Genomic DNA, 23,506 nt, shown 5'->3' with positions numbered 1-23,506 from the left:
TATGAAGAATTCTTGTTCTTTTCATTTATTGGTTGTGAGATCTGAAAGCAGCAGATCATTATTTACTGCACGACTGACCATCCATGTTGCTGCTCATAAGCCTACTTAAAAATCTTGCACACCTGGAGCTGTGGTCATTATCCTTGAAGCTCTTCAACTTTAGTGACTTGGTCTAGGAATCTGTATTTAAATTTGAATCCTAGCTCAAGGGTTCTGGCATAGACATATGGCACCAATAGAAACTATTGTAACAGACTTAAGAAACACGAAATGCTATTTTACAGTTAATACTAATCATACAAGAAATTGTCTTGATGTTGCTATGTATCTTGTTTTCTGGAGGTTTGTGTACAGCCTGGCTGAAAAGTGCTCATACCTGCAAATTATTTCCTTCTTTCTGCTGGGTCTGGACAGCAGAAAGTCCATGTCGGAGTACCCCCACCAGCCTCGCTGGCAGCCTTAGTGGAGGAACAGGGTGCTGCTGAGTTTGCACATGGTTGGCATCCTGCCAGCTGGAGGTGGCGGTAGGGTCTGGGGTGCTGCTGAGCTCACTAGTGAGCTGCAAGAGGTGCCTCCACTGTCTCCAGGTGGTTTCTGGGGTGGCGATGGCTTCTAGGTGTTACTCCTGGGTGCGGAAAGGGAGAGGAACACTGTCAGATGGCGTAGTGTGCGCTGGGTTGGGCTGTGTGTGCCAACCAATCTCTGGCAACAAAGTTCAAATAAACCTTGCAATGTTCAGCAAGATTTCTGGTCCAAATAACTTTGCAAAGGTAAAGTAAAACTACACTGAATAGGTTAAACTAGACTCCCTGTATTTTAACTCAATATACATATACTTTTTTTTTCTGTTGATGTTTAGCAAAGAGAGTCTGCTGTGTTTTTGGGCCTAATTGCTGCCAATGATAGTCACACAGACTATCCCAATTTGGTTCTGTAAGGGTACCTTTTCCCACAAGGTTAAAAATCACACATCACCAGGTTAAAGTTCAATAGGTTTATTTGGAAGCACTAGCTTTTGGAGCACCTCTCCTTCATCAGGTGGTTATGGAGCAGAATCATAACACACAGACTTTATAGCAACAGGATTGCAATGTCATGGAATGTAATATTAAACAAATTTAGCTTAAGTCTTTCATTTTTTACAATGACCATGTTAGTTTTGGTTCCTTCATATGTAAATCCCAGAACTTTTTTTAAAAGTTTGCATTCTCAAGTTAGCTTTAACAATAGGTGTCATCTCAGCTCAGATAATGCATTGAAGGTGTGAGGTTAAAGTTTGTCTGTGTCCAAATGTTAGGTCAGACTGATTCAATTTGTAAAGTGGGATTAACAGAATCTTACATGGATTTATGCAGCTTTTGAGCTAAATAAAATGTAATTCTGCAAGTACAAATTCACCCCACAAACTTATATATGTGTGTGTGCAGGAGAGACTGATTTGAGTATATGCATATAGATGTGTGTGTTGGGGTATGAATGTCTATGTGTGAGTGTAATGGAATATAAGTCTGTGAGAGGGTGCATGTGTGGGTGTGAATATGGGGGGTGTATGTGTGAGCGTATGAGAGAGAGCTTGTGTTTGACAGAGGTTCTGTGTGAGTATATGGGTCCGTAGGAATGTGCATGTGTGTGTGAGAGTGTATAGTATAGTGGAGTCATCTGTAATGTGACATGAATCCAAGGTCCTAGTTGAGGCCATCCCCATGGGTACTGAACTTGGCTATCAACCTCTGCTTGGCCACTTTGCGTTTTTGCCTGTCCTGAAATCTGCCTTGGAGAATGGTCACCTGAAGGTCCGAGGCCAAATGTCCCGAACTGCTGAAGTTTCAAGAAGATTTTCCCACAAGAATGCAGTGTTTCAAAAGGACAGCTCACCAGCACCACCTAGAGGGTAATCAGGGTTAGAACAACTGCTGGTCTTGTAGTGACACTTCCATCCCATAAAAGAATAATGGAGAAAAACACCTTTCTCAGATGATGGAGGGTTTGATATGGGCAAATTGAACATTTGTTATGATGACATCCTCAGCCTTTCATTATCAGGCCCTTTTCAGAACAAAAGTTTATTTTGCAGAGGAATGCCAAAGCCTGGACCTATCGCCCAGTTCCTTTGGTCTATGAATTAACCAAGTTTCTCAAATAAGGACATTATTAATTTGGGTCATTGATCCAAAATGACCCAATGAATTGCCGTAATTGACAGTAGCTGTTGTTTATGGATCCATTTCCCACAGATAAAGAGTTGAAAGGAGATTTAGGGTGTAGGTTTGCTCGCTGGATATCCATGGATATCAAACTTACAGCTCAGCGAGCAAACCTACACCCTAAACCTCAACCTGAGCTACAAACCTTCACAAACCTTGCAGTTGAAAGGAGAATTTTTGAAGTTCTTAAAACCTTGCCAATGGCTGCTTGTTGCTCATGGCTGATTGCTGGTTGCTATATTGATCAGTCATTTTCAAATTCCAATGTCTTCAACCATTACTCATTTACAAATTAAGCTCATTCTTCTGTTTTGGGACACCAGTTGAAGTAAAACACCACATTTAAGGTAAAACGCTTTTAAACTGTGTATTTGTGACTAACTGAAGCATGAAAACATCCACACTAATAGATAATAAAGGGTGAATTGTGTATGTATTACTTTGGAGGTGGGGGCACTGTAGGTGAATGAACCAAGACTATTATTCACAGATCCTAAATACATATATACAACATACAATATTTAACGTAATCTAACCTGGCAGAAAGTGATTGCTGTCATCATTCTGGAAATGGGTTGTTTTCACTTATTGCTAATAGAGTGCTGATTCAGTACTGAATGTGTCCTTTGGCTGATTTTATAACAATGTGCCCACCCCTACTATTATTGGCTAATTAAATGGAGTCTTGTAAGTAAAAAAAAATGATTAGAGTGCCTTCAGGTTTCAAAACAATTGTATATGTGAGCAATTCAACATCACAATCTCGAGTGGCTTAGGTATTATAAAGTCATAATTGTGATGGCAGTAAATTAATGTCAATCATGTAATATTTTTGACAGTGATTGCATTTTCAATCATTTGATTGCAGAACTAAGTGGTATGATTTTGTTTATCCTCCCTTAGAGATTGTAACCTAGAAATTTGGCTGTTAAATGTTCTTCAGCAGGAAGCTGAAGCTCTGTACTGGAAGTCTATTTCCTGCCATTAAGGCTCAAGCCAAAACATTGGTGTGCTGTACCTAGGCCTGAAACAGGTTTTGGGGCCACATATTTGCATTTGCAAAGTATCTAACACCTGCTTGAAATTCTTACTGCAAGGCTGTTCTTTTCTAAAATCATCTCAAAACCAGTCTTCCACATGCCCATTACTTGTTTTCTGTTATCCTTCCTTCTATATTGTTCTCTTTTTGGAGCTGTTGACTGTAATCTCCAAGCAGTCTGCATGTGAGCTGACCTCTCTTTGTAACTAGCCAATTTCATGATGATGAAGTTGAGATTCTATATTAGGAGTGCCTTGGGCCTCACAAAAATTCACTCACGCATGCACACTCACACACCCCTTTACCACCTAAATTTCTAAGGCCACATGATTGTGCATATATATTGAGAGAAAGAAACCTTGTGTATCAGTTCATTGTAATAGAATTGTAAACCTGTTCTGTTCATATATATATTACACAAACTAATTCTTTTACCCAGTTTTTCAGGCTGGTATCCATGCTCAAACAACTGTTTCCTGGTTATTTTTTACTTGTGTATTTCACATTCCATCTGCTTTGGTGTCAAAGTGCTCTTCCCCACCCCAATGATTGCTGCATTTATTCTAGGGAGATTTTTGGAATATTAATGGAGAACAGAGCATATAGGTCTCAGCTGCAAGTAGGTTGTATATTAAGAATATAAGATTCTGTACAGGTTCCAAGGATTAAAACACATTTCAGCACATTTTACACCAATTTATAGTCAAATTTTAAGAATTGTAAATGTCTCAGAGTTTAGCTGAAAGTCCTGAATTAAGAACCAATGTGACAGATGAAATCCACATTTTCTTTGTTCAGATCAAGCCAGTTGCTCACAGCCGGATAATAGCATCAGCGCGATTTCGAAAGCCGACTCAAGAGCCGTGCATTATTTGGTGAGTACAGAACCAAGACTGGTTTAGAGTAATCAATTCAGTAGGAATAATGCTGCATACAATTATCATGCTCTGTGGACTAACCATGTACAGATGGATCGACAGTGCCAAACACATCTGATATTTTCACTATACTGTCATTTGTCGCATTAGCTTAGTATGAGCACTGGATGTGACATCCAGTTCTAAATTGCCACAATTTATTGTATTTGTTTACCTAAATTTGGTCAATATGCAATTTTGAGCTAGTTATGATTTGGAAAGTGCTTTGCAAGACATTACTGTTTTGTGTTTGTGTTGCTTCAGAGATATATGTATCTAAGAGAAGGCATGGTGACTCAATGGATAGCACTGTTGCCTTAGAGTGCCAATGAGGTGGGTTCGATTCCACCTTTGGGTGACTGTCTGTGTGGAGTTTGCACATTTTGCCTGTGTCTGCATGAGTTCCCTCTGGGTGTCCGGTTTCCTCCCACAGTCCAAAGATGTAAAGGTTAGGTGGATTGGCCATGCTAAATTGCCCATTGTATCCAGGGACGTGCAGGCTATGTGGATCAGCCATGGGAAATGCAGTGTTACAGGGATAGGGTAGGGAGGTGGGTCTGGGTGGTATGCTCTTCAGAGGGTTGGTGTAGACTAGATGGGTTGAATGGCCTGCTTCCATACTGTAGGGATTCTATAACCTCGTATCAAAAACTTAGATCATGGTTGGGCTACATTTTTGATATTCCTAAACCTGCAATTATCCAAATATTTAATCCCAATATTAACTCTGGGGACAATTGGAGTTTTACAGTGACTTCAGTCTCGTGTACCTCCAGTGGAGAATGAGTCACTGATTTATATTAGAAGTATCCTCTCCTCTCCTCAATTCTGATTATATAAATTTAGTTCATTGCTCTGAGAGAGCACTGCATCAAAAGCTGAGCTCTAAGGGTTGAATAAAAAGTCAGGTTGTATTAGATTGCTTGTATTCTTTTGCATAGAGAAGTGAAATAGAGATCTAGTTAGAAATGCTTAAGATGGTTTTGAAGGCTTTCATTGGTTAGTTGGAGAGAAGTTATTTTCTCTGATGCAGGAGCCCAGAAAAATGGAGCACTATTTTAAGATTGGATCGGTGAAATTCAGGGTTGTTCTTCGTGTAAAGGATAGTAGAAATCTGGAAACTCCTCCCACACAAAATTAGCTCAGCTGAGAATTTTGGAAGAGTGATGCCAACCTGCTGCAATTCCCCCTACGATTTGCCAACTGACATAACAGGTCCACAGTGCATGCCATTTCCCTGGCCCTGCACTCATCCCTGGAACATCTGGACAACAAGGACACCTACGTTAGACTTCTGACTGACTACAGCTTCGCCTTCAACACTATTATCCCCTCCAGACTAATCTCAAATCTCCGAGCCCTGGGTCTCCGCTCCACTTTCAGCAACTGGATCCTCAGCTTCCTGATCCACAGACCGCAATTAGCAAAGGTAGATAATTGCTCCTTCACCATAGCAACCCTCAACACTGGAGCCACCCCCCCTCCCCCCAACAATGTGTTCTCAGCTCCCTGCTGTTGTTCTTGTACACCCATGATTGTGTTGCCAAATTCTGAATGAGCATCATCGCCAAGGTTGCTGACGACACCAACCTAGAATGGATATCAAGCAATGATAAGTCAAACTACAGAAAGGAGGTAGAAAGTTTGGTGACATGGTGCAATGAAAACAACCTCTTTCTCAATCTTGGCAAAACAAAGGAACTGAGCATTGATTTCAGACAGAGAAGAGGAGAACACCCTCCACCCCCCCATCTACATCAACAGAGCGGAGGTTGACAGAGTCAAGTCCCCAGGCGTGATGAGAACCAACAATCTGTCCTGGACTTCCCATGTGGAGATGACTGTCAAGAAGGCAGGACAATGCCTCTGCTTCCTCAGGCAGCTCAGGAAATTTGGCATGCCACAAACAACCCTTGCCAACTTTTATGGATGCACCGATTGAAAGATGGGTGTATAATGGCCTGGTATGGTAACTGCTCTGCCCAGGACTGTAAGAAACTACAGAAGGTTGTGTGCACAGCCCAAACCATCACGGAAGCCAACCTCCCATCCATGGACTCTATTTATATTACTCATTGCTACGAAAAGGGTGCCAACTTCATCAAAGACCCCTCCCTCCAACTTCACCTACAACCTCTTCCATCAGGCAGAAGATACAGAAGCTTGAATATGCGTAAACAGGTTCAAGAACAGCTTCCCTGCCATTGTTAGACAGATGAATGGATTCTCTAACTTCAAATAATGTTGATCTTGTTAGTGTTGATTTTGCTTTGCACAGCTTCTGTGCAGTGTAACCTGCATGCCTCCCTCTTAGCACCCTTTACTCTATACATCCTTGCTTACAATGATCTGCCAGTCCTGCTCACAAACAAAGCTTTTCACCGTACTCGGGTATGTGTGAAAATAAGTCAAATCAAATAGATGAATTTTCTTATCGAAGCATGAGAACACATGATAGATTGAGGTGCAGATCAATCATGATTTAATTGAATCATATAACAGATGCTAAGCTAGGGGTTGAATTGGCCACTTCCTGTTTTTTTGTTTAACAATGGAAGTAAACATGATAACAGCAGTGAAATTACTGTCACTACTTTAAGTCAAAGATAGATGATGGTACCTGCTCATTCTACCATTTAATGAATAATCCTTTTTACCTCCTCCCAAACAATTTTTTTTAGATTTCCTACAGTGTGGAAACAGGCCCTTTCGCCCAACCAGTCCACACTGACCCTCCAAAGAGTAACCCACCCAGACCCATTTCCCTCAGACTAATGCACCTAACACTATGGGGCATTTTAGCATGGCCAATTCACCTGACCTGCACATTTTTGGACTGTGGTAGGAAACCGGAGCACTCGGAGGAAACCCACGCACACAAGGGGAGAATGTGCAAACTCCACACAGACAGTCGCCCAAGGCTAGAATCAAACCTGGGACCCTGGCATTGTGAGGCAGCAGTGCTAACCGCTGAGCCACCATGCCACCCTACTCATTTGAAAAACTCAATTGAAAAGAAAAAGGTGTTAACCGCCTACATATTTTTATCAGCTAGAGACATTTTGGTTATTCTGTGTTTAAGACTGGAGTTATCCAATCAATTGAATTAGATAACATGAGCAAGGAAAATTTTTTTAGTGATTAAAATTTAAATTTGAACAGATGATTTGCACTAAATGACTGAATTGAGAGTTTACTCGGGTGTATATGGGTTTTAATTCATCTTGAGGAATGGTGCAAAATGGCTGACATGAGCTCATTGCAATTGTATGCGGTGCCTAGTCTTCAGTTTGTATCTTTTTTTATTTTTCTCCACTTTTGATAGTGGACTGAAATGAGGAATGGATTGGTTTAAGACCAAGGATTGTGGAAGGAATTGCTGTACTACGTAAAAGCTGTACTACTGAAACATATTGTATGCGGCATTTACACTGACACTTTGTTCAACCAGTGGAGAATTGTGGGTAGGCTGGCACATGCAGTTGTAAAAAAAAATGATATTTGTTCAGCAAAAAATAGCTAATTTGGGTTATGGAGTGGTGATCTTCCACCAACTATGTGTTTACTTCCTGGGTGATGTAAACTGTACACTAAGGTTGGTAGACTTGTGGATAGTGCCAAAAAATGTTGTAGGTTACAGAGGGATATACAAAAGCTGCAGAGCTGGGCTGAGAGGTGGAAAGTGGAGTTTAATGTGGAAAAGTGTGAGGTGATTCATTTTGGAAGGAGTAACAGGAATGCAGAGTACTGGGAGAATGGTAAGATTCTTGGTAGTGTAGATGAGCAGCGAAATCTCAGTGACCATGTACATAGATCCCTCAAAGTTGCCATCCAGGTTGATAGGGCTGTTAAGAAGGCATACGGTGTGTTAGCTTTATTTGTAGAGGGATTGAGTTTTGGAACCATGAGGTCGTGCTGCAGCTGTACAAAACTCTGGTGCGGCCGCATTTGGAGTATTACGTGCAGTTCTGGTCACTGCATTATAGGAAGGATCTGGAAGCTTTGGAAAGGGTTCAGAGGAGATTTACTAGGATGTTGCCTGGTGTGGAGGGAAGGTCTTACGAGGAAAGGTTGAGGGACTTAAGGCTATTTTCGTTGGAGAGAAGGAGGTTGAGAGGTGACTTAATTGAGACAAATAAGATCATCAGAGGGTTAGATTCGGTGGACAGGGAGTATTTTTCCTGAGATGGCGATGGATAGCATGAGGGGGCATAGCTTCAAATTGAGGGGTGAAAGATATAGGACAGATGTCAGAGGTATCTTTCTTTACTCAGAGAATAGCAGGGGCGTGGAACGCACTGCCTGCAACAGTTGTCGACTCGTCAACTTTATTGGCATTTAAATGGTCATTGGGTAGGCATATGGACAAGAATGGAATAGTGTAGGTCAGATAAGCTTCAGATTGGTTTCTCAAGGCGGTACAACATTGAGGGCTGAAGGGCCTGTACTGCACTGTAATGTTCTATGTTCTAAATGATATTGTGAGAAGCCCTCGGAATTCCTGAAGGTAAAGGTGAAGTGTCTCTCTGGAATAAAAAATACCTGAAGCTTGTAAAAAGCCAGTTTATTTTTTCTTGCCAGTCGCTGTAAGTTATTGCTTTTAACTAATGAGTCAGAGAATTTATAATCTGTGAACCACTCCTTTTGTACATCTTGCAAGGAAGTGAAAAGTACCTGGAGAAGAGGGACTGAAGAAAGCAAGTCTTGGCAAACAAAAAGATCATCTCAGCAAATTTTGTGGACAGGAGCCTTTAAAGTGCCTTTCCAGTTTCTTCTCACCCCTACACCCTAACCCTTTTGCCTCTGTGTGTCTGTGCCTATGTATTGGGGGGGGGGGGGGTAGGGGATTTGTAAGAAGACTACAGTTTAAATAAGAGAGTTATATGTCAACAATTCGTATTTGCTTACCTATCGGTGGAATCTGTGCTTTCTGTTCACCTGGGCGTAAACAAACTTGTAAATTGGAGATTTTTGCATGCTTTGATAAAATCTTAGACTGTTGTGATGACTTCAGGAATGTTTGATTTCTCAGCATGCTAATCCTAGTGAGGTGTGACATGTCCCATTCACTGCAATGCCCCCTGTTACACTTGGGGTAATATAAATCATGCTGGATTTGGGAAAAATTGAGTGGGAAGTATCTACCTGTGGTTAATAATGCACCCTCAGTGGAGGAAATGTCGCAGAGAGAGAATTTGGTTCAGAATTACCTCTCACTTCATTATCTACCTCCATGGAAAATACTCATACGTTGTCCTTCATGTGAAACGTTATCATGTGCCTTGCACAAACCCACCATTTCTAAACTCCTTATCCCTTTAGCTGCTACAGGGTTCTTGGTGACTTTGTGAAATTTGATTGGTTCAATTAATTTCACTCGAAGTTGAAATTTATCCAGCCTGAGAACATAATATTGTCCCCTTTTAAATTTTATTTTTGCTTTTATGCTCTTCTACTTTTTTTGTGAATACTCCAATGACTTTGTTAGGTTACCACTGCTGCTGCAGTGCAAAGCCTCTTCAAAACTCCATGTTCATTCTGCATTTTGTATTGACTCCACCAGCTGAAAGCTTCTGATGTGATGTCCCATTAATCTAATGGAAATCTATGTTACATAAGCATGCGGGATTTGTTTTGGGTCACATGAAACCCAGTGATCTGTGATCAGCTAAGTTCCATGCTGTTACCAGGTCACCGCCTCTTTACAATAGGACTTGTTTTTCCACCCTGTTGACCATTCACTTGAGCGCATTCACCGCTCCCACAGAAAATTCCCACTGCTGCATCTATATGCAGTTAAGAGCCTACATGCTACTGGGCAAGTAAACAGCACATTTATGAAATGGCATTATTTCTTTCTGCATTCAGTAAATGAGCATTTTATTACCACATACATGTGACACACTTGGGTGCAGACATCCACATCAAGGCCTGAAAGCACAGGCTCAGAATAATGGGTTGCCAATTTAAGACTGAGATGAGGAGGAATTGCACCTGAGGGTTGAGAGTCTTTGGAACTCCTTGCCACAGAGAGCTGTGGAGGCAGAGTCCCAGTGTATATTTACGTTTAAGGTAGATTCTTGATCAATTGGAGAATCAAGGGTTATAGGGAAAGGCAGGATTATTGGATCAACCATGATCCCATTGAATGGTGGAGCAGGCTCAAGTGGCCAAATGGCCTACTCCTTTTCCTATTTCTTATCGTCTCTAGTTTAATGTTTTCACTTTTGAAGTTTAAAAGCTTAAAGTTTGAAGGAGGAGCCCCCTTCTGATTTTCATGGAGGCAAATTGGGAAGAGACGAGATGGTCATTTGCATGTTTTAATAAGGCTGTGTGCCTTCATTTTAAACAGCAATTATAGTTGATCAGAATTGGCCAGGTCTCCCAAGCCTCAGGAAACCTGGCACCTTAAGAGAGACAGAAGGGTGGAATCCAGAAGGTAAATGCCTTTACAGCACAGCTTGTGGGCTAAGAGGAATGAAAGTGTTTCCTCCAGGCACCACAAGTTTTCCAGTAAAACTCCATGCCTGTGATCTCCCTAATCCATTGCTACCACAATCTGATTTACTTACCACCTGAGCCATGCACCCTGAGCAGACAACAGGCAGTCTTCGGAGAAAAGAAAATAGTGAATTTTGGGTTACTGAGCTGTGAAAGTTAGGCCTAAATTTTATTGTGTAAAGATGTAATACTGACATTTTCTCCTTTTGTTTAAATGTTCTGAGTATCTGTTTTCATTCTTATACATTGCTGTTTTTTAATCATAGTGTGTTCTCAAATGGAGACTTCCTAAGTCCTGCTACTCGGTTGCTGATTCCGAAGAGAATACTGGGCGAGTGGGAACAGGTCCTTTCCAGCATCACTGAGAAAGTGAACCTTAGAACGGGAGCCGTAAGAAAGTAAGTTCCATCTGTAATAATCATTGAATATGCTGATGCTAGGGGCTTTGGTAAATGGAGCATGTTGGTTCAGTTAGTGATGTGGAATCATGCTGTTTTGTTTGTCTGACAAGTCAGACTTTTTTTAAGCCTCAATTGTTGCCACTTCATTTGGGAACAAAATCAATGGGCTGAAGAAAGCTAATTTTTGGCAAATTTGTTTGTGAGTGGGATTTATGGCACCTGGTCAACTCTTACCTATGATGACTTTTTTCATGTATTCTTTGCTCAGCATTGTATCAATTATGCAAACAGTTCTTTGGTGCACACCTCATGGAATTGTTCTGCAGAAGTAGAATTGCTCATTGCTGTTAGGACTTTGCAAGTTTCACTCCACTGGCACTGTATTTCAAGCTCGGCTGTGCAGCACTTCAGACACTCTCAGCCAGGAACTGCCCTTCACACTGATGTCCTGCACTGTTATTTAGAGAGTGATATAGCTCCTCACTTCATTGACAAGGGTCTGGAGGTACTGGTGGATGGGGTGGTGAAAAAGAGGGCAGTGAATTGGCAAAGAAGGTGCTGCCACCTGGCTCAACCAGACTGGGCCACAATGACCATCCAACGTCCCAGGTGAAATACAAGGCATGCCAATGTGGTAGGAGTAAGCGTCAGCATCATCCGTCTGCTGCCTCACGTTTACAGAATGACCAATCACTCTAACTCTGCAAACACATAAGCCTTGCACCACGATTGATGGTGTACAACTCTCACTATTGTATGCATCGTGTTCATTCAATGGCTATCACCCACCTCATCCTCCCAAACTGCTAACCCCTGACCTCTGTGCTTTTGACTCACTCACCTGGGGTAACCTCACGACTTAGCCTGCTTCTGCATCATTACTGACACCTCTCCTGAACAGTTCCATCATATGGTCCTCTTTGCTGGAAGAAAAAGTCTCTGGACAGATTATTGGATGATCATCACTCCCAGGAACTTCATGCTCTCACCTCGGCCATCTCCACCTCAGCATCATTGATACAGACAGGGGTGTACCCTCCACTCTATTTCCTGTAGCTAATGATCAGCTCCTTCATTTTTCTGACATTGATAAAGAGATGATTGTCTTTACACTGTGCCATTAAGCACTCAATCTCCTTCCTGTACTCCACTTCTTCATTGTTTAGCATCTGACGTACAATGGCGGTGTTGTCAGCAAACTTGTAAACGGAGTTAGTGTGGAATTTGGCCACACAAATGTGTGTATATTAGGAGTTTAGTAAGAGGCTGAGTACACAGCCTTGCAGGGCACCAATGTCTTTGATTATTGTGAAGAAGGTGTGGTTGCCTACCCTTACTGACTGCAATTGAGAATCCAGTTGCAGGGGTCAAGGAGCAGAGTCTGAAGATGAGGAATTTGTTTGGAATTTGGCATTTGAGAGCAGAACTGTAGTTAGTAAGTAGGAGCCTGACATTGGTATCCTTGTTGTCCATCTGTTCCAAGATGAATGTAGGGCCAGGTAGATACCGTATGCCATGGACCTAATGTGTTGGGAGGTGAACGGCAAAGGATCTAGACAAGATGATAGGCTGGAATTGATGTGAGCTGTGACCAACCTCTCGAAGCAGTTTGTAATTATGGATGTCAGAGTAACTGGGCAGTAGTCATTGAGACACGCTGTATGATTTTAATTTGGCATTGGGATCATAGTGGTCTTCTCAAAGCAGGTGTGGACTTCAGATTGTGGTAAGGCGAAGTTGAAGATGTCTGCAAATACTCACACCAGTTAGATCCAAGTGCATGGCCAGGGAATGTATCTGGGCCAATTGCTTTCTGTGGGTTCACCCTGAAGAAGGCCGAGCTAATGTCTGTGGCAGTGACTGAGGGTGTATGGGTTTAGATCAGAGTGGTGCTGGAAAAGCACAGCAGGTCAGTATTCCTGATGAAGGGCTTTTGCCTGAAATACCAATTTTCCTGCTCCTCAGATGTTGCCTGACCTGCTGTACTTTTCCAGCACCACTCTGATCTAAACTCTGGTTTCCAGTATCTGCAGTCCTTACTTTTGCCTGAGGGTGGATGGGCCAGGTGGTATTGTCCCACTGCCGTTGTGTTCTATTTGCTGTGCTGTGCTGTGCTGCTGTCCCATTACCACCAATGCTAAGTCATGATTAACCTCTGCTAGCTTTAATCTTGGACACTTAATTGCTTCTCTTCTCTTATGCAATCATCAGCGATACCCAGTGAACCCCCATTCCAAAGAGACCAGGGCTGGCTACCCACCTCCACCCTAGCTCTGCCTCCAACTCTGAAGAGGAATCCACAGTTGGAGGTGGAAAACTAGCCCATGGGGAGAGCTCTTGCACACTTCAAACTCCATTAATGAAGCAGTTACCACTGGTTAACCATGAGCCAACTGAAATTTAATGTGGCTCAGAGATTACATGCAAATGGCAAGCTTTTTTTTGCTTCAGCCATTAGTTTTCATTTCTTACAATGAAAACTAACTGATGTAGCTAAGCACAAAGAGCTGGAGAAACACAGCAGGTTAGGCAGCATCTATGGAAAGAGATAATGTTTTGACTCCAGTGTCACTCTTCTTTGGTGTGGTACTGTAGTCTCAATGTTAACTCTTTCTTTTCTTTTTCCACACATACTGCCAGACCTGCTAAGGTTCGAAAGCAGTTTTCTGTTTTTATTTCAGATTTCCAGCATCCACAGTATTTTAGCGATTTTGGAGCTATTGTACTCCTCATAATCTGACACAATGCATCCATAAACCTGGTTTCAGTTTAAGCAACAGGGCCATCGAGACCGATCTATTTGTCTGTTGTAAAAATCACAAGTATTTTGTAAACAAAACATTCTATTTGTGAAATATTACATAAATGCTGACACAAGGTTGATGGTTATATTGATTCCCGCTGGGATTCTAAGGTTTTACTGTTCCGTTCATAACTCCATAACTTTATTATGTTAACAATTTCACTTCCGGACTAGAATACTGCAACGCGAATGTGTTTTATGTTACTCATTGACCTGAGCACTTAGATACTACCATCTTTTATAATGTGAAAGACATGAGGATTGTGCACAGTGTGTGTCTTATCTCGTGGTTTAAGATTATATGCAGGCAATAATTGGTAAGGTATGTGGGTTGCTCTCCTAGTCTGTGACTGTTGTGTGTCTGGTAAATGTTCTAGTTGTTCTCCTATTCATGAATAAGTATCAAGAAAAGTCTATGTGCACCAGATTTCTGAAAATTGTCACATTTTTGAACAAGCTTTTAATAGCCGACAGTAAAGTCTAATTTATGGGTTGTGAGTGCATTTTAATCAATCTTCTTCAGAATTCTGTCACTGCTGATTTTTTTTTTAGTGCTAACATAGCAAGCTAACTGAATATAAAGCAGCCTAATGATGAAGCTGATATTATGCACTCTGTGTGTTGCATCTGTAATCCCAAATGCTCATTAAAATATAATGATTATTATATTTATTTAATTATTAGTGATTGCCAAGTTTCGAACGGGTTGACTGTTATGCCAAATCAAAGTCTAAGTCGTACTTTATTTCACTATGATGATTTCGTGTTTCTTCTAGGCTTCATACATTAGATGGAAGATGCATCAATGATGGCACAGAGCTTGAGAACGGTGGATATTATGTTGCGGTGGGCAGAGATAAATTTAAGAAATTACCCTATGGTGAACTGATTTTCAGTAAACCATACCGAGGAAGATCTAATGGGTAAGGTTAGCCCTGTTTGTCTACACTTTTAAGCTTTCCATCCTGTTATGAAATTACCTGAATTTCTATCCACGCAAGTGTTATTAACCGAATTTAATTGTAAGCTAGTTCTTATGGTGCATTTGTTGGGGTCATCATAAATATCTAAAAATAATGTGATAAAATATTAGGCACTGGATCCAAGTCAGAAAGACCAGGGCAATTGAGATAGAATCGCTTTTGCACCTAAATAGGAAAGTAACAAGAAAGGGGGTTCCTCTGTCATGGAAGGCAGTGCAGGTGTCCCCTGCGGTGATACAGGTATACCGTTTTGGTTACTGTTGGGGGAGATGGCTCACCAGGGAGGCAACAGTAACCAGATTCATGGCGCCGTGGCTGGCTCTGCTGTACAGAAGGGCGGGAAATAGAGTGGAAGGGCTATAGTCATAGTGGATTCAATTGTAAGGGGAGTAGTTGGCAGTTCTGTTGTCAAAAACAGGACTCCCGAATAGTATGCGGCCTCCCAGGTCCATGGGCCAGGGATGTCTGAGATTGGCTACAGGACATTCTCAAGGTGGGGGTGAACAAACAGCTGTCGTGGTACACATAGGCACCAGTGATGTAGGTAAAAAATGGGATGAGGTCCTACAAGCAGAATTAAGGAAGTTAGGAGGCAAGTTTAAAAAGTAGGATCTCAGAGGTAGTAATCTCAGGATTGCTTCCAATGATATGTGCTCGTCAGAGTAGAAATGAAAGAATGGGCAGCATGAATGAGTGGTTTAAGAGATGATGCAGGAGGGAGGCCTTTAGATTTTTGGGACATTGCAACCGGTTCTTGGGGAGGTGGGACCATTATAAATTGGACGGTTTACACCTGGGCTGGACTGGAACCAATGTCCTCGGAGGTGCTTTTGCTAACGCTGTTGGGGAGGGTTTAAACTAATGTGGCAGGGGGATGGGAACCAAATGAGGAGGTTAGTAGACAGTAAGAAGATAGTAACTAAAGCCTGTAAGGAACTAGATAATGAAGTCAGCGTGATTAAGGGGAAGAGTAGGCAGGGAGCAGATGATGAACGCAAAGGGACAGGTGGTCTGAGGCGCATTTATTTTAATGCAAGAGGTGCAGCAGGTAAGGCAGATGAACTTGAGGCTTGGATTAGTACCTGGGAGTATGATGTTATTACTATTACTGAGACTTGGTTGAGGGAAGGGCATAACTGGCAACTAAATATCTCAGGATGTTAATGCTTCAGATGGGATAGCAAGGGAGGTAAAGGGGCGGAGGAGTTGCATTTCTGATCAAAGAGGATATCACAACTGTGTTGAAGGAGGGCACTAGGGAGGACTTGAGCCGTGAGGCAATATGGGCAGAGCTCAGAAATAGATAGATGTGGTAACAATGTTGGGGCTGTACTACAGGCCTCCCAACATCGAACGTGAGATAGAGGTACAAATATGTAGACAGGTTATGGAAAGATGTAGGAGCAACAGGGTGGTGGTGATGGAAGATTTTAATATTCCCAACATTGACTGGGATTCACTTAGTTTTGCAGGTTTAGATGGAGCAGAATTTGTAAGGAACATACAGGAGGGTTTTATAGAGCAGTGTGTAAATAGTCCAACTCGGGAAGGGGCCATACTGGACCTGGGGTTGGGGAATGAGCTGGGCCAGGTGGTTGAAGTTTCAGTCGGGGATTACTTTGGGAATAGTGATCACAACTCCGTAAGTTTTAGAATACTCATGGACAAAGATGAGAGTGGTCCTAAAGGAAGAGTGCTAAATTGGGGGGAAGGCCAATGATAGCAAAATTCAGCAGGAGCGGGCGAATATAGATTGGGAGCAGCTCATATTTGATATGTAGGCGGCTTTTAAAGAGAGTTCAGCAGAGATCTGTTCCTGTGAAAATGAGAGATAGAAATGGTAAGATTAGGGAAACATGGATGACAGGTGAAATTGTGAGACCAGCTCAGAAGAAAAAGGAGGCATACACACTTTCTAGGCTACTGAAGACAGACAAGGCTTTGGAAGAATATTGGGAATGTAGAACCAATCTGAAATGAGGAATTAGGAGGACTAAACGGGGTCATGAGATTTCTTTAGCAAACATGGTTAAGGAAAAATCCCAAAGCCTTTTACACATATATAAGGAACAAGAGAGTAACTGGAGAAAGGGTTGGCTCACTCAAGGACAAAGGAGAAAAGTTATGCATGGAGTCAGAGAAAATGTGTGAGATTCTTAATGAGTACTTTGCATCGGTATTTACCGAGGAGAGAGCATGTGCCCGAAACGTCGAATCTTCTGTTCCCTAGATGCTGCCTGACCTGCTGTGCTGTTCCAGCAATAAAGTTTCAACCTGGCTCACTCAAGGACAAAGGAGAAAAGTTATGCATGGAGTCAGAGAAAATGGGTGAGATTCTTAATGAGTACTTTGCATCGGTATTTACCGAGGAGAGAGAAATGATGGATGTTGAGGTTAGGGATAGATATTTGATTACTCTAGGTCAATGCATAAGGAGAGAGGAAGTGTTGGGTATTCTAAAAGCCATGAAAGTGGACAAGTCCCCAAATCTGGATGGGATCTATCCCAGTTACTGAGGGAAGCAAGAGGGGAAATAGCTGGGATCTTAACAGATATCTTTGCAGCATCCTTGAACATGGGTGAGGTCCCTGAGGACTGGAGAATTGCTAAAGTTGTCCCCTGTTTAAGAAGGTTGGCAGGGATAATCCAGGTAATTATAGACCGGTAAGCCTAACGTCAGTGGTAGGGAAGCTGCTGGAGAAGATACTGAGGGATAAGATTCATTCCCATTTGGAAGAAAATGGGCTTATCAATGATAGGCAACATGGTTTTGTGCAGGGAACGTCATGTCTTACTAACTTAATAGAATTGTTTGAAGAAGTGACAAAGTTGATTGATGAGGGAAGGGCTGTAGATGTCATATACATGGGCTTCAGTAAGGAGTTTGATAATGTTCCCCATGGTAGGCTGATGGAGGAAGTGAAGTCGTATGGGGTCCAGGGTGTCCTAGCTAGATGGATAGAGAACTGGCTGGGCAACAGGAGACAGAGTAGTAGTGGAAGGCAGTTTCTCAAAATGGAGATCTGTGACCAGTGGTGTTCCACAGGGATCTGTGCTGGGACGACTGTTGTTTGCGATATACATAAATGATTTGGATGAAGGTATAGGTGGTCTGAGTAGCAAGTTTGCAGATGACACTAAGATTGGTGGAGTAGCAGATAGTCAAGATGACTGTCAGAGAATACAGCAGAATATAGATAGATTGGAGAGTTGGGCAGAGAAATGGCAGATGGAGTTCAATCCAGGCAAATGCGAGGTGATGCATTTTGGACGATCCAATTCAAGAGCGAACTATACAGTAAATTGAAAAGTCCTGGAGAAAATTGATATATACAGAGATCTGGGTGTTCAGGTCCATTGTTCCCTGAAGGTGGCAAATCAGGTCGATAGAGTGGTCAAGAAGGCATATGGCAAGCTTCACCAGACCAGTACTGAGTACAAGAGTTGGCTGGTTATGTTATCATTGTATAGGACTTTAGTTCGGCCATGTTTGGAATACTGTGTACAGTTCTGGTTGCCACATTACCAGAAAGATGTGGATGCTTTGGAGAGAGTGCAGAGGAGGTTCACCAGGATGTTGCCTGGTATGGAGGGCTCTAGCTATGAAGAGAGGTTGGATAGATTAGGATTATATTTCTTAGAAAGGTGGAAGGTGAGGGGGAACAGGATTGAGGTCTACAAAATCTTGAGCGGTATCGACAGGGTGGATAGCAAGAAGCTTTTTCCCAGAGGGAGGACTCCATTACTAGGGTTCACGAGATCAAAGTGAGAGGGGAACAGTTTAGGGGATATATGCATGGAAAGTTCTTCATGCAGAGGGTGGTGGGTGCCTGGAAAGCGTTGCCAGTGGAGGTGGTAGAAGTGAGCATGATAGCGTCATTTAAGATGTATCTAGATAGATACATGATTGGGCAGGAAGCAAAGGAATTAGCTTAGAAAATAGGTGACAGGTTTAGATAGAGGATCTGGATCAATGCAGGCTTGGAGGGCCGAAGGGTCTGTTACTGTGCTGGAATTTTCTTTATTCTTTGTTTCCACTCATAGCAACTTAAGATAAATGATTTTTCATCTATCAGATGGAATAATAAATCCTGGTTTTAAGAGGCCCATGACGCATTGTATTAACAAAGGGAGAATTATCAGGAAATAACATATATTTTGTCCTGAAAGGAAATTGGTTTTGTCCAGTACCTATATTCATAATCATCGAATCCCTGCAGTATGGAAGCAGGCCATTCAGCCCATCAAGTCCACACAGACCCTTCAAAGAGAATCCCACCCTGACCCAATAATCCTGCATTTTGCATGGCTAATCCATATAGTCTGCACATCCCTCGACACTATGGGCAATTTAGCATGGCTAATCCACCTAACCTGTACATCTTTGGACTGTGGGAGGAAACCACAGCATCTGAAAGAATGCCACGCAGACACTGGGAGAATGTGTGGGGAGTTCGCACAATCACCCGAGGCTGGAATTGAACCCAGGTCTCTGGTGCTGTGAGGTAACAGTGTTAACCACTGAGCCACTGTGCCACCCTGACAATGGCATAAAACCACAGGCAAATTTTTGGGCAAAATTGTGCAGGGCTAACCTTAATAGGTTGTGGGCTGGACAGTTCAAGTACTCTGGATTTGGGTTAATTTCCAGAAAGAGGATCACAAAGTGAAAAAGCACTGGGCTAGGGGTGGACAATGAGGATTGGAAATCCTGTGCTGCTTCATCTGTTAAAGAGCTACAATCAAAACCATTTGGCCATATAAGCTCCACATTTGCAGTTTTTTGCTAACTATTTTTCAATGTTCTTTTTTCCAACATTTCCAAAGATTTTATGATGGACAAATAATTCAGAAATTGATTGTGTGAACAAGAATTTGAGACTGTGACATTTTAAAAAAAAAGTTCTATTAACTGCTGATTTGGAGATACTTTTGAACTGGGTATGATTGAGGAGCACTGTCCCATTTGGCTCTCTAGGATACACTTCAGTGGTACACTACCTATATAACATGTCTGACAGAAGGTGGTGCTTTACACTTACCCATAAGATCTGTTTTCAGATTTGGAAGTTGTCATATTTAATGAAACCTGTCAAGATGAGATGATCAAATAGTATTATTTACTAGCTACATAACCCAAGGAGCTGTGCTGAAAAGTGATGACTGTTGACTTGTTAGATATGTGCTTATGCCCATCACTGCCCTATGCACAACTCTTGAAAACCTTATGTTGTTCAATATGCATACCTGCACTCCACAAAACTGAAGAATAGTGGGTGGGTGAATTTGTCAGTAAGAGGCCAAAAAGGTTTCTTACTATTGAGATAAACTTCATTGATTAGGTTCTCCTCTTCAGGTGGCAGGTCCTATATATCAACAACAGGTAGTGGGAAGCTCATCTAGTATGTATTTGAGCCATTGAGTAGCTAGTAAGTATTTGCATTTCAAGTCTATGAAAACTCACTGGAATTAACTTGGCTTTCCAATTAATTTGACACATTTGAGAAACTTGTTGCTTCAGAGATGCAATATCAAAATGCAGGCATGTATCTGAAGAGCAGCAGTTTCTCAGCCACCTTAGTGTAAATACTTGCTCTTTAGTCCTTGTAACAATATGGCTCTAAATGATGCTCAAATGCACTTGCAGTTTCATTTCTCCAAGAGCGGTTGACACACTCAAGCAGACTGTCTGTCTGCCTGAGCCACCTCAAAGCACATTTGGTACCTAACAGAGAGGGGACATCATTTGGCTGAAAAACATGGAAGTACAAAAGGAGTCAAGAGGAGAATGGAGACGGTTGAATAAGGGTCTGCTCAAGATATTTGAAGGGCTTGGCTTCAATGTGTCTGGGCCTTGTTGGCTTGCAATCATTAGATAAAGGGTCTGTATTTAGAGCCTCAGTGTGGTTAGCAAACTCCAGGGCTCAGTTAGGGTTAAAGTTAGAGCAGATGAAGTGGAGGGAATTATCAAAAGGATAGGGGATGTTCACTGTTGTATTTGGAGATGTGGAAGTGTATGGGTGGCGAGCATATGGTTTTATTGAAGGACAGGAATCATTAAGGTGCAGGTGGCTCTGATACTGGGACAGGTAAGACTCAACGGGGCAATGGGGGAAGCTTAGGATGTTCAACGGTGATAATGATTGCCAACACACCAAGAAGGGAGACTATGGAGGCTAACAGGTCTGCAGGGATTGTGAACTGGAAAAGATGGAACAGAATGTGGTAGTGAAATGCTGGGCCACTGAATCTTAGATGCTACGGGTGAATCAGTCTTTCCGCACAAAACTCTATTGAAATAGAATGGCTGCAGTCAAAACAGGAGATGAATTCATGGGGGGTGGGATGGAAGGGGTGGTGATTTAGATGGAGTTGCATCTTGCATATTTTGGCCAATCACAGTAACCCCTTTTATCAGGATTCCAGTGGATGGACAATCAAGTATAGTTGCCCTCCATTGTGGTTATGTCAACAAATCAACAATACTCAGAGGCTTGTGGTACAGTGGTCGTGTCCCTACCTTGGGCAAGGAGGTTTGAGTTCAAATACCCCCATCCCAGACATGTGACATAACTAGTTGATGACAATAATGTTTTTATTCATGAACAGTACTCAAAAGTGAGATATCTTGAGCTCCTGAAAGCCAAACTGTTTTTGCTTGACTGCTGATTGCTGGTATAGTTAGGCTAAACGTACCTAGTGGATCTGATCAAAATTCGTACAAAAAGCCACGTGCACTTTAATATGAAGCCAATTTATTAGCTTAATCTATTTTATATATAATACAGACATATGTAAACTGAATATATGAGTGAATCCATTCACATAAGCTACACGCACACATGTGGATATATACAAAAAATGCAAGTGAATCTCACATTACCTTCTAACTGTTGGGGACTTTGGTGATAGTGACACTTGGATCTCTATCTTAGATTCCATGGCACTGGCTTCACAAACCCCAGCTCGATGGAGAAGATCCATGTCCTTGGTTTTGCCAACCCCAAGCCAAAGGGGAATAGTCCAATGAGTGGGACAAAGACCCCGTTATTAATAATAATCTGAATTTAATATTACGTGCTGCATCACCTTTTTTTTTAGTACTGTTGGTACTTGCTCAGGTGTTCCATTGTGAAAAACTAACTCCAGGTGTCTGTGATAACTGCACAACAGTCTGTTTCTCAGCACCCCGCCAAGGTCAGTGCAATGACCGTCCAACCGAGACAGGTGGCTTATTGCACCAGGCCTGCTCTCCGTGTAATTTTTTCAATTTCTTCAATTGTTTGTTGTCATGCCAATTAACCCTTCATGATCTGGCTTGGCACTATCATTTTTAACACCTAGCATTATACTGCCACCTCATGATCTCTCGGGCATAAAGTAAACAATTCAGCAATGGACAGAAAAGGGCTGCAGAAGCTTGTGCAAGCCACCCACTGCTCAATCCACCATCCTGGCTGATATGCTGCCATTAAAGGAGGAAGTTGTGATGGGGGGGGACAGAACAATCGCTCCGTGCCATCATGCCAAGACCACTTTAGGAGAGTACTGTTTTAACCTCCTTGAATGAAAGCTGCCTATTGTGTACTGCAGGTGAACTGGCATGCTTTCACTACCATGGACAGTGTTCTAAAGAGGCTGACTTTTGAGCCGCACATCATACAGTTCAAAGGAGCACGTGATTGGCCTTTAAATATAGCATCAGATACTTTTAACGCAGGAAGGCACCAGTGGGTGAGAGAATGTCCTATAGAAAGGAAATATGAGAATATTAATGTCCAAATGGGTAGCAAGAGAGACTGGGCTAGTGGGAACGTAACAGGTTAAATAGCCTCCTTCTGTTCTGCATTATTTTATTCTATAAGAATTAATTGAATTCTTTGAGATAGGAGCAGGCTGATCTGCTCACCATATGTTTGATTATGTTCTGGCAACGGTTCCATTGTCTTTGCCTCTGGCAAGGTGGACCTATCCAGTGAAGCTTATTGTTAGCCTGAAAGCTCAAGTAAGAGAGAGACTTCGGATCATTAAAGGATTTCTGGCAGCATAGCTAGCTATTGACTGGGTCCTACAATGAAATGCCTCCAAAATTCTACATCCCTGAGGAGTTTTCAGTCTAACAAAATTATTTCAGGATTAAATATATCTATAGGTATAATATAACAAGATCAATTTGTCCAAATTAACCAATACTAGCATGCAAACTCCAGTCTTAAGAATTCTAAAATATTGTTTGTTTTTGTTGATTCTTGGGCAATTGAGAATGAATTTACAATCTTTTATGAATATTTGCTATTTAATGTAATCCATTCAGGATTCTTCAATTGCACCAAAATAAATTTGATATTTTGAATACATAATATGGCAAAAAGTTTATGCTTGCTGTCCACTATAACTTCCTGGTCGAAAGAGGTGTTTTTGTCTCAACTTTTCTTTAAGATAGAATTGGTCTGCAAAATGACTTGCGTTCTGTTTACTCCAACACAGTTGTTTTATTTGCGCTGATGTGTCCATAAACTCTAAGGGCTGAAGAGTAAGTCTGTTGGCTAAATGCGAGTTATGTTGATTTCTTTTTGAGGAACTTTTGCTGTAAGACCCAGTGGGATTTCTCACTGTATCTTACCAAATCTGCTTCATTAACTGCCTACCCTGCCCCTA

General features: G+C 41.9%; 1 protein-coding gene across 2 annotated transcripts in view; it reads left to right on the top strand.

The window, feature by feature from the left end:
- LOC122564386 (doublecortin domain-containing protein 2-like) overlaps window positions 1–23,506 on the top strand; it is a 218,204-nt gene that overhangs the window by 60,696 nt on the left and 134,002 nt on the right. For both annotated transcript variants that reach the window (XM_043719167.1, XM_043719166.1), the window contains exons 3-5: window positions 4,042–4,118; window positions 10,928–11,059; window positions 14,642–14,788. In XM_043719167.1, the coding sequence (XP_043575102.1) occupies window positions 4,042–4,118; window positions 10,928–11,059; window positions 14,642–14,788 (356 nt within the window). The remainder of the gene's footprint in view (window positions 1–4,041; window positions 4,119–10,927; window positions 11,060–14,641; window positions 14,789–23,506) is intronic.

The sequence above is a fragment of the Chiloscyllium plagiosum genome, chromosome 29 (assembly GCF_004010195.1).
Source record: "Chiloscyllium plagiosum isolate BGI_BamShark_2017 chromosome 29, ASM401019v2, whole genome shotgun sequence".
In the NCBI taxonomy this organism is placed as follows: domain Eukaryota; kingdom Metazoa; phylum Chordata; class Chondrichthyes; order Orectolobiformes; family Hemiscylliidae; genus Chiloscyllium; species Chiloscyllium plagiosum.
The sequence above is the reverse complement of the archived record's forward strand: the minus strand, read 5'-3'. Positions and strand labels throughout refer to the sequence as shown.